Source organism: Hippocampus comes, unplaced genomic scaffold, assembly GCF_001891065.2.
Source record: "Hippocampus comes isolate QL1 unplaced genomic scaffold, H_comes_QL1_v1.1 scaffold93, whole genome shotgun sequence".
Taxonomy (NCBI): domain Eukaryota; kingdom Metazoa; phylum Chordata; class Actinopteri; order Syngnathiformes; family Syngnathidae; genus Hippocampus; species Hippocampus comes.
Genome location: NW_017805481.1, coordinates 1,312,897 through 1,330,612, shown reverse-complemented (window position 1 = coordinate 1,330,612; position 17,716 = coordinate 1,312,897). Strand labels below are relative to the sequence as shown.

Below are 17,716 nucleotides of genomic sequence, written 5' to 3'. Positions count from 1 at the left end.
TGCTAACATTTCTATTCTAAGTATAAAGGGCTAGCTTAGAAGGTACTGTATTTCGTCTTAAAGAATTAAAACGACAAATCGTATCTTATTGCACGGCGTCTTGAGCTATAAATACATATATGCAGTATAGCTTCCGTCCAACACAAGTTCAAGACACTTCAAGGCAGGGCTTTTCGATCATCTCTGGACTTCCTTCGCCATCCTGACCGGAGGAACCATATCAGATACTCAAGTCGGGCTTCCTCTGCGGTCCACCGTTCAGTGTCGGCTTAAAGGGGCCCACTCCGAACGCGCGGCGCATTATGGAAGTTTTAATAGGTGATCAGAGCAGCTGCTGCCAGCACAGCGTTGATTTACCGCGGCTAAGAGAGGGCTTAATGACTATAGAAGCAGACAGCTCTTAACCCTTTGATGTGCTCCGGATAATGTAATAGGATCAGGTAGCCCCCTTGGGAAAGTTGCATGTGCGCTCATGAAAATGAGCATATACAAGGCCCCGGCGCTTTGGGAATCCAATTACACCATCCGAAAAGTCCTTAATAAGAGAGCGCCGCCCCCTTTCAGTTCAGTTGGAACAGCACATGGCTTGAACTGGCGGTCAAAACGTTTGACACGCTTGTAACGGCCGTGCACCAGTGTGTAAACGCACTCCAATCCAAATCCATACGCACTTGGGTTTCTTGCTGACAGGTGGTGCGTGCTCAAGGAAATAAAAGCTTAACTGGCACAAACTGCCCCGGCAGGCTTAGCGCTTTGACAGAGCGCCATCGGGGTGCTGTTCCAGAAGTTAGCGCTATTCAGATCATGCAACATCCACATTGAGGGCCAAGGGGAGCGCACATTTTGTTTCGCAGCGTCCGAAGATGCATCAAGTGCACAACATGTCTTCAAATCTTCACAGATTTTTTTTTATTTTTTTTTTTTTTATTATGTCTGGGACACGAAACATTGAGCAGTTCAAAAGGCGAGCCAAGTGTAACGTGCGGAGTAGTAGATGATGCGGCAATGTGCACCCAGACCAAGAAGAAGCTTGGCTTATCAGGTAACGCCATTGCAGTCGAAATTTCTATTGTGGTATAACTAGGAGGATACATTAAAGAAAATTAGCAAATGTGGTTAACTCTGTTTGGCGGGTGGGGGAATTAGGTTCAAAATCAACCGGACTATATTTACATGGCAGTTTCGAAGCAGTCATCATACAACAATTGAGAATCTTTGCCAACCGGCTGTTCACCCTGATATAAAACTGGACCCCGGGGCCCATTAACAAATATAGGAATTACAGCTCAATTGTCCAATGGCTCTTGGTCTGCCAGGATGTAATCAAAAACAGATGGAATCTTCAACAACAACGACGACGACAAAAAAAAAAAAGTCCATTATTACAGTAAGGATGTCGTCTCCCAGTCGCTCATGAATTAAAGCGAAGCAGATACGGGGACTGTGAATGATGCTGGGCTTCCGGCAGCCGCCAAGTCGCTACCCACCAATGCCAAGTGAGACGGCGCCAGGCACTTCCTGTTGTAAACACGCAAGCCACATTTAGGGAGAGTGTGGGAGTGGCGGGGGGAGGCTGAATGAGAGACAACAGGGGGGACGTCGACATGTCCCCAGCTGCTCCGTGAAAATTTCCCCGATGAAACAAATGTGTTCAATTTGTTCAGACAACCGTCGGTAGTCTGTTTGAGGGGCTGTGTTGGGACAAATGGCATCCCTCCGTGGATTTGTTCATGGAGGCAGACGGCTTGAACGCGACTAAATGGGAGAAGCTTGCAGGATGTTTTTCTCTCCCACTCCCGCCATTTCTTCTGCTGTCACCTGAAGCTACCGTGGTCTGGAAAGTTTTTTTTTTTAAGAGTCAAGGTTGAAGTCAAAAATTAAAAGAAGTCGGTTAGCATAGATTACGGCCAAATGAGGCAGTGCCAAACCTGATCGAGAGGTTGTTTTTTGTTTTTTTACGAAAAAGAAATTGTGACAGTTTTCATTGTCAATGGTAAAATGGGGGACGGGGGGGGCTTGTAACTGACCATGGGTGAGTACCAAGTGTCCACAGTTTGAAATAGAATTTGGTATTATGGCGTCCCGTCACTTTTTTTTTTCTTTCCCAATATTGTGTCTTCACTCGCAAAGAAAGGGGAAGGGAGATGCGAGGGGGGCGGGTTGGGAGGGGTGGGGGGGGGGGCTTTAACAAGTTTGGCTGGTTCTTAAAACAAATGACAGCCAACAAAACAAATGTGCAATTACAAGCGAGAATTAAAAGGCATGACATTTACCAAGGCTCATTTATATGGCCAACCACGCTCGGCTCATTGGTAAAGTCCCAATTACGGCGGGTAGAGCGACGGTGAGCGAGCAGACGCTGGGTTGACTCGGGATTGAGGCCGGACAAACACAGTAGGGCTGAGGCGTTAACGGTCCGAGGGAGGTTCATCTCGTAGATGAATGAGCACCTGGATTAATGAGGTCAGCGAGCAGCAAGCTGCTGAGGAAGGAGATTCGAAGCCAATGCGGCCATTTTACGCTTTACTTTTACTGCACGTCTCATGGCCCGTTTTCCTTGGCCGGGTTTTAGAGGGGGCAACCGGAAGGTCACAAAGAGCCACAGGAGACCAAAGAACGGACTTTTTTTTTTTTTTTTTTGGTTCGAAGACAACCGAATGGGGGGCAATAACAGTTGGCGTGCCTATTATAGTGTCCTGGCGTGATTTTGAGAAACCGTTTGAAGGAAAAAAAAAAAAAAACTCGATTGGAAAACAGTTTTATTTTCTCACAATGCAATAATTTGGAGACAGCTATTATATTTAATTGCTTTCCGTCTGGAAATTAGCCCATCGGAGTTGGCAAAGGTACGCTTTCCAATGCGGGTGATGTCACGCCATTACATGCATCGTCGCGTTTGTAATTATTCAAAGCACTCGCAACGTCGTCTTTTGCAATTATATCAAGTTCATTGTGCCGTTTGACAACTTTGACTCTTCTTCGCGATGGAATAGTAATAAGGTAGTCGCTGGCCCTTTAAACGGAGCGGGCTAATAGATGCCGCGGAAAGGTGCTAATGGATGACAACTTGAAAAATGGCCTTATCTGAGAAAGGCCCAGGACAGTTACAAATGAAATAATCGGACCGGGCACATTAATCCATGCTCATGCCCTCCGGGGAGACCTCTGCTTTGTGTGAGCATGTGTACAGGCAGTGTGTAAATGTACGTCTGCGTGCGTTTGCAAGTGACCAATGCCTTTCCCCCCACCCCTATATGCTTCACTTTCAATCATTGCATTTGCCAGCGAAAAGAGAGGGATTTTCGTTTTTCTTCTTTTTTAAGCAGTCAGATTTTTCTACAAATAAAGAGACAAAACAACTCTAAAGGTATCCATCCGTGTTCTACCACTGACTGTATACTGTCCACGGCCCCACTTTGGTGACTTTGGGTGAGAGGCACGGTACGCCCCGGTGCGGTTGCCAATCAATCACAGAGCAAGCGAAAAGACATTTGAGCCACAATTCGCAATCTGGCATCTAATGGCCACCGAGCACGACAATGCCACCGTAAAAATGATGTAAGGTTATTGCTCGGAAGGTTCCTGGAGTGCCAGGCGACCTAGACGCGCAAAGGAAGTGGGGGCAGCAGAAGGACAAGGCAAAGGCTGGCCTCATTAGCTGAATATTAACGTCATCGTCAGTTTTGGAGAACGCGACACGAACCGCAGCGCGTCTCGCCGAATGCTTCTTGTCAGCCCCCCTTGTACAAATGTTTAAATATTGTCCTCTTCATGGACAAAATGGACCGGGGGGTAATTATTCCCCGTCTTTAAACGCAAACAAATTAAATCAGCTTTTGTTTTGCGTTCAACCAGGCGAGGAACTCCATGAAGAGCGATGAGAAAATGAAAAACATTCATCTTTTGGAAATGTTTTTTTTTTTTTTTTTTCATTTGTCAGCAGTTCAGCCAACTGCAGACGTGCTGTGAAAGCACTGTGACATATTTGTTGGTCAACACTGCCATCTGCAGCGCATGTGTTCACCCATCGTTCCATGCGTTCACACTGCTTCTTAATCCCAGTCGCAATCCCTTTTCTTTTTGCTCACTCTCTGCCGACTGTCAAGTTTTCTATCACTCGACATCGAGCAAACCGGTCGAGGCAGATGGCCTCCGCATCAAGGAAAATCCTTTCAAGAAAACGAAAACTTGCTTAGGCTACATCTTACGTGGGCAAAGCTAACTGAAACGAGGTGCTGGTTATAGAGAAAATGTCCTTTGCTGTCGTATTTGTGAATTAATATCATACATGAGCTCTGGGAGTTCATGCGAAGTGTATTTATTTCGGCGTCGGGGTACGTCCGCAGCTGCAGAAATATGAAGATCAGACTTTATTACACAATACCCTTCCTTGCACTCCACAAATGCTCTATAAATACAAAAAAAATTGTTTTGTTTTATTTAAATAAAACCATTAAAAACTGAATTGAAACGAAGCATTTCCTACCAAATAAAAACCAGACAAACTTGCCTCTAAAAACAACAACTGAATTTCAAAAAAAAAGGGGGGAAAAAAAGAAAATCTCATATTCCTGCGCCACCCGAGCTGCGTCTTGATTTTTTTTGAGGCTTCTCATGATGAAGATTTTTTTTTTCCTTGCCCCCTTTGCCTCGTAAAGCAGAATTCAGTTTGTCTCAATGTGACGTGAGGAGCACGGTTCGAGACCTGTTCCACGTGGAAAGTGCCAAGTGCTAAGCTCGGTTGTAAATCGGGACTATCACTGTAAAACTGAATTGAATGAATGGCATCTCATTTGCACGACTTGACAGGTTTGGGATGCAAGATAACAGCAGACAGCCTGGAGTGAAACTACGGTACGCCTTGTTGATTCATGTATCATTTGTTACGCCTTTAATGACGACACTACACTGCTGCAAGAATAAAAAAAAATATGGATCCTCTCACGAGCAATGGTATGACCTATGAAACTATTCACCGTTTTAGCTCCCCATTTTATATATTGTCGCTATATTGCGATTTCTTACGTATTTTATCGCAGGCGTTTTATAGCACGCCATGTTTAAAACGACAAACTGTATTTCCATTTGCTTTCAGGGCATTTCTTCAAATCACGCAGATACGCTGTCGCCAACACAAACTGATTGCCGTTACTTGGTTTGAATGAAGTGTTGACAATCTTGGGTGACGGCAGTGATGCTTCGAGCAGATGACTGACAAGCGAGGTGTGCTTTCAGTGAACATAGTGTGCATCATGCATGCAGACGTGAGTGTGTCTGATTCAAAATATTAAAATGTATACAGAATACAAGAGTGATTTTGGTACTGAAGCTGTACAAGCATTTGTGGCGTGATTTAAAAAATAAAAATTGCAAAAGTCAAGCAATATAAATCTCAAAGTTTTACTTTGATCTACCCATTCCACTATTGAACTGCTCTAACGACTGGTTTGACCATCTCCATCAGTTGAGCAAAATTTCAGTCTGCCAAACAAATACTTTTTTTGAGGGGGTGCAGGGGGTAGCAAAGCATCGTCAATCCCAAAACCCAGCGAAACATGTTCAATGCCAATCCTCCTCTAAATAGCTTTTTTGATATAAATATCAGACTGCCTATTCCATTACAGTCCTTCTTCAGAGATGTGCGATAAAAATAGTCATGTAGTTCTATCAAAATTAGCGTATCTAAAACTGCTGTGTTCCCAAATCTTTATTAAGCCAAGGCGCACATTCCACACAAAAACTCTCATGGGACACAGCCAAACAATAATGAGCAGAATTTCCAGACAAATTAAGAAAAAAAAATGGACAGTATATTATTCTATGGCACCCCGGATGAGTTCTAACAACCAGTTTTTGGATCACTTTATTAGTGATTTTAGCCAATGTCGTTAATACTCTCGAATTGAAGGCAGTCCACCGAGTGGGGGGATTGTAGAAGTATGACAATGCTGCCATCCAGTGCGCACAGGGGGGATCATGTTTACAAAAAAATATCATGGTCACAGTCGAGACAAAAAAAAAAAAAAAAAAGTGTCAATGACCCAATCATGCAATGATGGTGCTGTGAAGGGGTGCAAAGAATGAGAATAAAAATTTGGTACCGTTACAACAAACATCATCTTCGTCCCGATTCAATTTCAGATTAAACTGCCTCATCACTCTCATTCTGCAGGCGAATGAAAAAGTGCCCGTGTCGAACATTAATCAGCACTAAATGATAGCTGACCGATTCTGGGTTATTATTTTAAGTTACAGGTCACCAACATGCCACCCGCAGGCACCCTGGAAGCCCCCCCCAAGCACCACGGGCGTGGCACCTGCTCTAAAATCAGCTCAGCAGTGATGGGACGCTGTGATTTCCTAGAATGTTGTCGAAATGATCTTGTTAAACCTCTTGCAGAGATTTATGGAAATAAAGTGTTGCATATTCATATTTATCCGTTTCCATGAAGTGTACACAAACGGTAGTTCTCAGTTTCAAAAACAACGGTGACCGCGGCTTTAGATGGGTTAGTACGCCAAAGACATCATACGGCTCTCCTTGGCTTGCCATCAATCTCCGCCCTGTAAGGAACCAGCAAAGAGTACAAAAGGCTGATCGTGCTCCGACAAAAGGCTGCCCTTGGTGCGCACTGTGACAAAGGTCATCCACGGAGTCGCATCCGTTTATCATCAACCGATGGCTGACAGAAGCGCCGAGACGGGATTTCGTAGGATTTTGTAGAATCAAAGTTGACAATGCACCAAGGTGAAAGAAAGTGCGGCGACGACAAATAGGCGAGGTGCGTGCATTCCAATATGTGCCATTCAAATTCTTCTTGGTTAAGCTCACAAACTGAAGACTTGGCATTCAGCCGGGGCCGGGTAAACTTGCTGAAACGGCATGTGGCCGATAAAGAAACCTTTGTATTAACTCGGGGTTTAGGACCTCGCTGTCTAATTCTTGAGGCCTTAATGCCTTATTGATAAGTCGTAGATATCCCGAACGACTGAACAAAAAGGCGATGGCAGGAGACAGAAGCCATAGAGAGTAAGCACCTCTCCCCCCCGTTGGACATTTTCCAATTAGGCTGTGGCTCGCCAGCAGGTCTAAGCAAGGATAATCCGAGGGGTTATGGCGTTGCAGGACCGACAAAGTGAACGACACCCGAAGGAAAACGAGTGTCGGGAAGAGCTCGCGAAAGGCGAATGACGATGGCTGTGAAGAGAAGAGAGGAAATGAAAGGTGTAGTGCTTGAAGGTGCAGCGAGTTTATTGTCCTGAAGGAGGACGAAGAGTGAGAAGGGGAGATTTGCAGTCGGCGGAACCAGTATGTGACGTCAGCAGCTTGTTGGATTGAGGTGCTTTGTCCAGCTGATTTTAATCCGAACTCATTAAGGAACCGAGAGCAAGTGTCTGCGCAAGTGCTCCGGCAAGAGAAAGTGACAGCCGACCGAAGGAGCACTCGACGATCCATCAAGGGAGATAAGTAGACCCTTATCTATGACTTAGAGACGGCGGGGAACCGTTTTTGATATTCCCCTTTGAAGCATCTTGCTGGGTTTTCTTTTATTTCTGTTGTACGTTCTTTGTCCTTGGAATTTCATCGCGTGGCTTTGGTCAAAACATGCCCACAAACGGAATTAACAGAGCCCTGAAGCTCCAGTTTGGGCTCATCAACTACGAAAACCGCTACCTTACAGCAGAGGCCTTTGGCTTCAAGGTGAACGCTTCAGGCACCAGTATGAAGAAGAAGCAGATCTGGACCTTGGAGCAAGACGAGCACGACGGCCAGGTGGTGTTCCTCCGCAGTCACTTGGGACGTTACCTGGCTACCGACAAAGACGGCAAGATCACATGCGGGGCTGAAAGTCCTGAACCAGAGTGCCGGTTCCTGATCGTGCCCCAGTCTGATGGTCGCTGGGCGCTGCAATCGGAACCTTATCTGCGTTACTTCGGAGGCTCAGCCGACTACCTGTCCTGCTTTGCCCAGGTGATTGCCGAGCAGGAGTTATGGGCCGTCCATTTGGCGCTGCACCCGCAGGCCAGTCTGCTCAGCGTGGCACGGAAACGCTACGCCCACCTGTCGGCCTCCGACGGAGAGATCTCGGTGGACAGCAACATCCCCTGGGGGGTGGACTCCTTGGTCACTTTGGTGTACCAGGATGGCAAGTACAGCCTGAAAACCTGCGACAGCCGCTTTCTCAGCAATGACGGCAAACTGGTGAAGGAGAACACCAACGCCACGAGCTTCACTCTGGAGTTGAAATCCGGCAAGCTGGCCTTCAAGGACTGCGATGGCAAATATCTGACCCCCGTGGGTCCCACGGGAACGTTGCGATCTGGCCGATGCTCCAAGCCGGGGAAAGATGAGCTCTTTGACCTTGAGGAAAGTCACCCACAAGTCGTTTTTCAAGCTGCCAATAAAAGATTTGTCTCCGTCAAGCAAGGTAAATCGACAAACGACACGTCGTTCCTGCCCGCCAGTCGAGAAAACAACACGTAGCTGCTGCGACGCGATATCTGAAAATGAAATTCACACGAAGCAGCAAGTGGTACAGTGCTGCCAGCGACTCACTCTGCACAAAAAAAAAAAAAAAAAATGTCTTAAGATCATTTTTTTATGTGGGGTGAATGAGTGTTTTATTTTTCTCGCCACTCTGAACTGTTTTTTAAAATGTCAGCTTTTATTAAAATGTCAGTATAGGACAAGTGTAGCATGAACCAAGCGAACAATCTGAGGGGGGTTCTTACAAAATTGTATTTCTATATCATAGTTGACGTTTCAAAGGTTTCACTGGATATGCTGGTTGAATGAACATTATATATTTGCCACCGCATATTCATTTGACGGTTATTTTCAAAGTGGGGGATACATACAAAAACATCTCAAGGCTCAATTATAAAATAAAAACGAGTACAATAAAATAAAAGAGTGAAACTTTGATATTTATAAAACACTCGTCCCACGATTTAAAAAAATAATAATAATAACAATTCAGATCCTGTTGTAATCTGAGTTCCAAGGGCCACAACTTTAGGCACAATCCCAAAACAAGAGCCTATTGTCTTGGTTGGCTTTTTGCAAGCCCTTGCTGCATGTGTTGTAGATGTAAGCTGCAGAAACTGCCCTGAGTACATTAAGTGTTCCACGCAGACGCTAACAAAGACAAGCAGGGTGTTAATTCACTGAGAAATAAACCAAAAAGGTGTTTAATAGAAATATACGCGTTGTTTTTTTGCAATATGTTAGCCAAAAATCTCTCACGGGGCCAACCCCCAAAGCACCATCCGCATACATTCTGTTTAAACTACATTGTGTTCAAGTCTGCGTGAAAAAATCACAAGGAGTCTATTGACATGGCTGTAATTGCTCACACGCAGTACATAAAAATTCCTCAAAACACAAATCAGGGGAAGGAAACACAGACTAAATTGGTAGATTTATGGATGTGACTGGTCATGAAAACATTTGCGCTCTGCATTCTGGTTATTTTCCTCTGCATACATGATGGCGAACATGCCCCAGACAATCCCCGAAATTTTGTAAACAACCTACGACAGTGGAAACTAATGTTGAATGTTCCTCATGCCGCACAAGACGGAATAACGAGAACCTTTCAGGAAAATGACGCTAGTCTGTTCTGCTCCACCATATTTGTTCCACTGAACTCGGATGTTCAGCCCGAGCGAGAACTCTTGTGGCGATTGTACAAAAGGTGTTTCTCACGGTGCTCCTTACGATTGATTTCACAGTCCACTTGGCGATAAATTTCACTTTCTCCCCGCTACTCGATATTTTTTTACGGACTGTCGTTAACGCAATGTAATTAAGGCTCGCCGTCCTGCCATATTCACACTCTGTTTTCATTTCGCCATTGAAGAGCAGTTTGTGAGAGTTTTATGAAGATGACATAAGCAAAACCAGACTGTCAGAATGCAAACACAAATGATTTCGTTGTCATTAAACCTTCGTCCGTCCATCCATGCCGTTTATCCTCACGAGGGTCGAGGTCATGTGTGGCCTAAACCAGCTGACTTGGGGCAAGAGGCCGGTGACACTCTGGACTGGTTGCCAGCCAATCAATCACAGGGCTAATCTAACCCTGACAGTTGCATGACATGACTTTAAAAAAACAAAAACAAACAAAAAAAAAAAACCCCAGCCAGTAACATCAAGACGCCATTTCGAATGATAAAAAGCCGAGTTTATCTTGTGCGCGTGCCCCTGAATGGTCGTCAGCCATACCGTGGAGGTAATAGTGGTAATGGGCTTTGTCATCTCCGCTATGTCCTCATTGAAGATTACACCATGAGGAAATTATGCGGTGACAAAATTGTCCTCTACGGGTCAATAACCTAAACCTTGACGCTCCTCGCTCTTCACAGTCATCCACTGAGGAGGGGCTCTCGGTTCCGCAGAGAGGATCTGCAACACGCCGGTGCGGGCGCAACAAATAATTACAGCTGCGCCTTGTGAAATAAAGCTCGTATCAGCCTGCTAGATGTGATCTGGTCGCATCTCCTGTAAAAATAACTCATGCAAATCAAATGGAAGGACGGCTTCCCTCGCAAGGTTTCTTCATACTCAATTACAACAAGTGAGAGCATCGCTGAAGAGCATCTTAACCGGAGTAGATTTAAGGTTGATGTTTCTATAACCCCTCCATTTAATTTATCGGACCAAGACCGACATTTTATAACGGTGGCGTTGGTCCTTGCGGCGGTTTCACATTTTTTTAAGAACAGGGCACTGAAAGCTGCTTAGTGGGCCCTGCAGCGAAGATTTGCATTTCACCACTCAAGGAATTACAGCAAGCGAATGAGCAGGAAGGGCGGAGGGGGGTGACTGCGGCGGATTAGGGTTGTAACAGGCTTAAGAGAGAGGTTGGAGGATATTTCTGTGGCATCTAATTTGACCTGCAGCAGACACCGTTCAGTTATACGCGTCTGTCAGTGTATTCCCCACCACCTGACACACCCAAGCAGACAGGGCTAATTCATGAGGCTTAAGCATATAACATTGGATTGGCTGCAAGTGAGGCGACCCCCCCCCACCCCCTGCACCCCCACCCACTCCCAGGGCAATGGCTGACTGACAGGAATGTGAATTACTTACAGTACCGTATTTTCCACACTAAAAGGCGCACTGGATTATGAGGCGCACCTTCAATGAATGGCCTATTTTGTCTTTTTTTTTTTTTCATATATTGGACACATTCTAAGACGCAATCTACAATGCATCCACTAGATGGAGCTACGCTCAAGGAAATGCCAACAGAACACGACACGACACTACACCCTGATTTATATAGCGACGATCAAATGTCAGTAAAACTTATGTAATAAAGCAGCGACACAGTTCACTTAACCGACAGCAAGTTATAACATCGACTTGTTAACGTCGAACTCTCTTGCCGCTGCTCCATTTCCGTGTTCAACTGCGGAACCGATCGCCTTAAGTTTGAACTCTGCGTCGTAAGCATGTCTCGAGCGAGGAGCCATTTTGGAGTTGAGATATTACCGTAATGACCATCCAAAAGGCGCATCGGATTTTAAGGCGCGCTGTGAGCTTTTAAGAAAATGGAAGGCGCTTTTTAGAGCGGAAAATATGGAAATAATTATCCTCAAAAACTAAAATTCCTTAACATATATGACCATTTGTACACGGTTCCAAATTAGAAGTCCCGCTGACCAAAACTTTAAAAAAATAAAACATGGAACATTCTGTATCTGTGGCATCTGCAACACTCGACAGGTGACACGATGACCACGTTTTGTTTTTAATGTCGTTGCAAGACAAACGACCTCTGCCAAGAATTTGCAAAAATCAATGACCGAAAGATCCCCCTCGGCTGTAAGAACAACTCACAGTCCAGGGTGCATCGGATGTGAATGCAAGGTGTGTCTGTGATGTCCTCTTCGGAGGCGATGTAGTCATGATCCTCACGAAGAAGCAACACCTATGCAGGTGTGAAGCAGCAACACGATGGCCAATATTCTTTTCTTGATTCCAGGTGTGAGCATTTCAGCCAACCAGGATGCGGAGACGGACATGGAGACTTTCCAGATGGAAATTGACAAGAAGAGCAAAAAGTCCATGTTCAGGACAAACGGGGGCTCCTACTGGACTCTTGTGACACATGGAGAGATCCAGTCCACTGCATCTGAAGCGTAAGTAGCTTTCGAGAGGTGCGTTTTTTTTTTTTTTGTAGCAGACTATTATATCACTGTTCAAAAGGTGGCTCCAGTTTTTTCGTGCGGTGATTACAATGCTGGCCCTTCACTTTTCCAGCACGACTGTGTACATAGCAAAAGTCAGATAAAGAAGAACCAAAGTTGTTACGAATAGTTTTGCATCAAGGAAAACGTCGTGTGTCGGCTCAGGGTGAAATGGCAAAGATTTTCTGTGAATTCAACTTGACCGGTCGTCACAGGTAACTCACATTTATTCAGCTGACAAAAGAAGTAGGAGTCACTGACTGGCAAGCAGTCCAGGTTGGGTGCCAGCTCGCCTGAACGAGTCTGATAGAAAATAGGTGATTGGCCCTGACTGAGCCATCTTAACACCTTCTGGATGAACAAAAACAAGAGTCCAACATCAAGGACCATAACAAACGCTCTTCTGGAAAGTACCACATCAAGGTGAGATGAGGGATGAACATTTTTTTTTTTAATGCGAGTTGCCGAAGCCAATGCTGCGTTCCACATTTTAAGTGTTGAGCAAATTAGACCAAAGTTCCGGCGCTCCTCGCCGTTGTCGATACGTCTTCAGAGCTTTTATCGATTCCTGTCACCTGACTCACGACATCAGAAGCTTCAAATGTCAGTGGTGCTTCGCCATCCCCCATCATTGGTTGTGTGTGCCAAATCTGCTGTGCGGGATAAATCCGTTTGATGTTTGACAGATAAAAAGACTTTTTACGCATGAGTGGACAAGCACAACTCCATACCAGCTATATAACTGAAACAACGAAGGGTGTATTTTGACTACGGAAATATTGCATGAAGTAACATCTGGAGCACCAATGAGTGCGGGAACAATTGTCTTCATGTGGGTCCGGGGTAATTTACTGTATGAGAGGAAAAATGAGGCTGTTTCAGAGGGATAATACTCCAGAAAGATACCAGAACTTTTGGGGTAGTGACTGCAATGGGAAACAGAGAGTGTCTGACTTGGATGACTCCTCGACACCTTTAATTTCACTTCTCAAAATTCTTCAGACATTAACTCATTCACTCCCAAAGACGTTTTTAAACGTCTTTTCAGACTTGGTCCAGAATTGGCTGGTACCGAATGAGTTAAAGACGTTCAGAGTCAAATGAGAGAAGCAAGTTCATCTTCAGCTGTTTGTGATTTTTTTTTCTGCCCCCCCCCCCCATATCCCCAGAGAAATCAATACAATGTTTGACATCGAGTGGCGGGGACACAGAGTGGCTCTCAAGGCCAGCAATGGCAAGTATGTGTGCACAAAGAAGAACGGGCAGCTCTCGGCAGTGAGCGATGCTGTAGGTAAGTGCTTTTACGAGTCTGGTTCGAACTAGATTGCCGGACGTCGAGCTGTAACCGTATGCTATGTCCTGTTCTTGGAGGGGAGGATGAATTGTTCCTGATGAAGCTCATCAACCGACCCATGCTGATCCTCCGCGGGGAGAATGGCTTTGTGTGTCACCACAAGAACTCCAACACTCTCAATGCCAACCGATCGGTCTACGACATTTTCTCACTGATATTCAACGACGGCGCCTACAACGTTAAAAGTCAGTGTTGGCGGAAAAATCGACCGGACAATCGCTCAATCGCCATCGACGATTGTTTTTAAACCGGCTGTCGTGTTTTGGCAGGTGTGAATGGAAAATTCTGGTATGTCTCCAGTAACGGCCTCGTGTGCTCAGATGGCGAAAAGGCTGAAGATTTTTTCTTGGAGTTCCTGGAACACGGGCGGATAGCTATCAAAGGTTCCAACGGCAAGTACCTTCGAGGAGACCAGGGAGGCACGCTCATGGGCGATCGCACTTCAGTTGATGCATCCTCTCTTTGGGAGTACTAAAACCTCATCAAGTCAGTGTCCTAACGCGGCGCAAGACGATAATGAGATGAAGAAGCTGCTGCTGTCAGCTCACACAAAGTGGATTGGCTGGCTAACATTTTCATGCCATGTTTTATATCAGCAGCCAGACGCCCAATCGCATTTTTAAATTGAGACATTTCGGAAGAGCTTTGGTTCCTCATTTTGTTTTTTCGTCTTTGAAATGACCACATAATTGCCAATGTGGGAGCGAAAAGAAAAAAAAATAATCATAGCTCATCCAAATATGTTCTTTCAATCGAGGCCAGCAAAAGTACATCATGTCCAAGCAGACACCCACAACAAAAACGTCCTGATTACGAGTGCTGTCTAGTTCGTATTGAATGCCATCCAAATATTATTTGTAAAAGCCATTTGATGAACCAAGGCCACCACGAGTTCCACCACAAAATGCAACCATTCATCTCGGGAAATAGAAACGATGAAATTTCATCCATTCAAAATTGCTTTTTTCTCAACAAACACGACTGAAATTCGATCAGGAAAATTCCGGATCCATCGCAATATTGAAACAGGCACGCTTTTAGTTTCGCCGACCCTCGCGTTAAAGCCACCCCCCGCCCACCCTTGTTTACAGTCCTTTATTTTTGCCCAATGCTTTTCCTGGGTAAGCTCCAAAGGCAAGGCGTGGCCCCCTAAACGTCACGATGAGCAATTGGTCATGCCCCGTTGTTTTTAAAGACAGACGGGCGATCGCCAATGGAGTTTTCATTTATTTTAATGGGCCATTTACAGCTTCCATAAAACACGGTATGACACAAATGAAGTGGACTTGCGCAAATGGACTGTATAGTTCGAATGCCAAGCGATGTACAGTAAAGCAAACTTGGCGGTATCGTTGGGGTGGGGGAGAAAAACGTGTGGCAAATACCAAACATAGTTTGGGAAGAAATATCAAAACAGCAACATATGAAATGAGCGTGAAGCAAAGGCAGAGGTAAAGCATTGCGTGTGTGTCTAGTGGGTAAAGTTTCTGCATTGGGGCCTTATACTGCATTCCACAGTAAATCACTTTAGGGTTTTATGGCTAATTAGAGCAGGTTAGGGATAGGCAGCGTTTGGGTGCTGATGAGGGAGAGGGTTTTCTCGTCGGCATGGGCAAAATTTGCATTTCATTGTTGAGGAATCACATCTCGAAGGAACTGAGGCGAAAAGGGAGTATACCGTACGCAATTTGGCGGCAACTGTTGACCGAGTCGAGTTTGTGGTCTGAAGAAGACCGACATGACGTCCGCTATTATCGCAGATCCCCGATGGGGCGCCTTTCCGCTCGATGCAACAGCAGCACCAAAAGGGTTGCTTAGAACACGCCGATGAAAAGTTAAAACAACAAATTCATCGTTCATTTTTTCCCCTCAGGAGATTCGAGAGATTTAGACAAGGGCCCATGCCGCACCGTGAGAGAGAGGTCGATTGTGTTGGGTAGACAATGGCGACCTCTGTGAATGCTAATAAGGATTGTGCATTCACAGTCCATGGAGCACCGAATTTACAAAATCACAAATCGATCATCGCAGAGTTTCCTAACGCCCACTGTGACGCTTAAGTAAGGTCAATAGCTTGCTAAAATCCAATCACCCCAAACCAATCAGAAATTCTGATCATTGTATAGCACTTTCAGATGTTCATGGCTTGGTAGTAGGCTCAAAAAAAAAAAACAAAAATATTGCAAAAATGCATTTGTGAGTAGAGAGTGATATGATGGTACAACGGCAGCATCCGTGAAGTGGAACACCGTTTTCATCTTCCCTCCTGGAGTTGGCACTGTTCTTGAAAAGTGACACTCGAGGGTTCAACAGATTCGATCACGGTGAACGCGTGCTTTCATTTCCACGAGCAGACTGTCCATCAAACTATTTTCTTGGAATCAAACTATCCAGAATAAAATCTAAATGTGTCTACGAACCGAGATGGTGTGGGTCTATTTCTGGATGTCATTACTGCTCTCTAGAGCTCTTTTTCCGGGGTGACATAGACAATCCTCCGGAGGCTCTGTATGTATGTGTGCAGATTTATATCCGTGACATACACTGGGGGGCAGTGTGTGCCTTCTCGAGTTTAGTCAATTCACACACATACACACAGTTTGGTTCCAAGGACTGAGACAAGCCTCCACCGCATGATTTCCAGCATCGTTGAGAATCTCAGCATGCTCACTGCCCTCCCACCCCCAAGCACGGTCATCTGGCGCCACACAACTCCTCCTCACCGCTACCTCAAGTGCAAAACAATATCCTTACGAAATACATAGAAAACAAGTGCAAAAAGTGGCGCTTCCGCAACTCTTCACTGTTGAGAGAAACCCTTCTCCCAAGCCAAATTGTCAACCGGATTGTTGACTCGAGGCAAACAGCCATTCCGGCGCGTAAATCTTTTCAATCAACTCTAAAACTCAGCCCTGACATATTGACAGAGCACACAAACGACGAATACGTCGACAACAGGCAGAGCGGCGTGGAAGCAGATGCACTTAGGGGATTTTAACGTCCTTGAAACGGCTGCGGTTTTAAATTTATACGGGAAAGCCAAAAATACGCACTATGGTAAAATTGAATCCCAGAATCGTGACAAGGTGGGACCTCAAAGGTCACCCCAATGCATCAGCATTCAACACATTTCCCATTGAGGGTAATTATTTGGGGTGGGGGGGGGGGGTTGCTTTAGAGTCTAATCATGAAACTCGACTGTCAACATTTATCAAGGAATTTTTTTGGACAAGTATAAGCAGAAGTGAGGGAAAAAAATAAGACACTCTAAAACCCAACCATTTTTGGGCCAAGACGCAAATTTCTTGACTGTGATGATAAAGTCATCGATTCCCAACGAGGCGAGTGAACGCAGACACGACTCCGGCAAATTTGGACGTATTTGCGATTGTCGGATGTTTTCGAAGGATGAATCTGATCCTCCGGTGTGGGGTGTGTCGAGAAGAAATGATCTGCTCGGAAAATGGTCGAGACCAACAAATATAAATAGCAATGTGTTCAATTTGTACAGTCTCCAATCCCGAATGCGTGCGGTCAACAACGAGTCGAACCGAGCGGAAAAACTTAATGATTGCGGCGTTAAGGAGATCAATTGCCAATTAAGCAGCTCCCGAATCATTTGATGCTGACTGAAATGGGGTCTGGTTATCCGCCATCACATATTTTATGTCAATATTTGCAGATTTCCATGCTATCATGAAGAAACAACTACAAAAACAAAACACTCCAACCATTTTCTCTTCTCACAGCACTTTATTTTATTTTTTTAATGAAATTGCCTGCACGGTAATAAGCGTAGCTTTACCAGCAGGTTCTTTCTGAGAACAAAGTCCTCTTGACAGGTAGTTTGACAGGGAAAAAAAAAAAAATCATGCTTTCAACGCTGGGTGAATTGCATTAGCACGAATGAAAACTTGCTTTCAAATAATCATCTTAAGTAGTAGGTGTCAGCTTTAATTGCCTTCTATCCCCCGTACACATTTTTATACATGTTGAAACTACATGAGCAAATCTTGAAACGTCTTCCTTCCGCTATTCGATGAAAGTAACTTGATACCGCCGGTTTACTCACAAAATCGAACACGATCCATAATCGCGGCGCAAATTGTTTCTCATCCCAAACCAACAATTCACATCGGAAATACTGCAAAATGAATTCAT

General features: G+C 45.0%; 1 protein-coding gene across 1 annotated transcript; it reads left to right on the top strand.

Annotated features, from left to right (window-relative positions):
* The first annotated feature begins 7,137 nt into the window (after positions 1-7,137).
* Positions 7,138-15,978, top strand: fscn2a (fascin actin-bundling protein 2a, retinal). Its single transcript, XM_019875719.1, has 5 exons — positions 7,138-8,429; positions 11,997-12,153; positions 13,371-13,492; positions 13,573-13,740; positions 13,825-15,978. Exons 1-5 carry the CDS (start codon positions 7,607-7,609, stop codon positions 14,028-14,030), a joined length of 1,476 nt encoding a protein of 491 aa, XP_019731278.1. The 5' UTR covers positions 7,138-7,606; the 3' UTR covers positions 14,031-15,978.
* Positions 15,979-17,716: the final 1,738 nt, after the last annotated feature.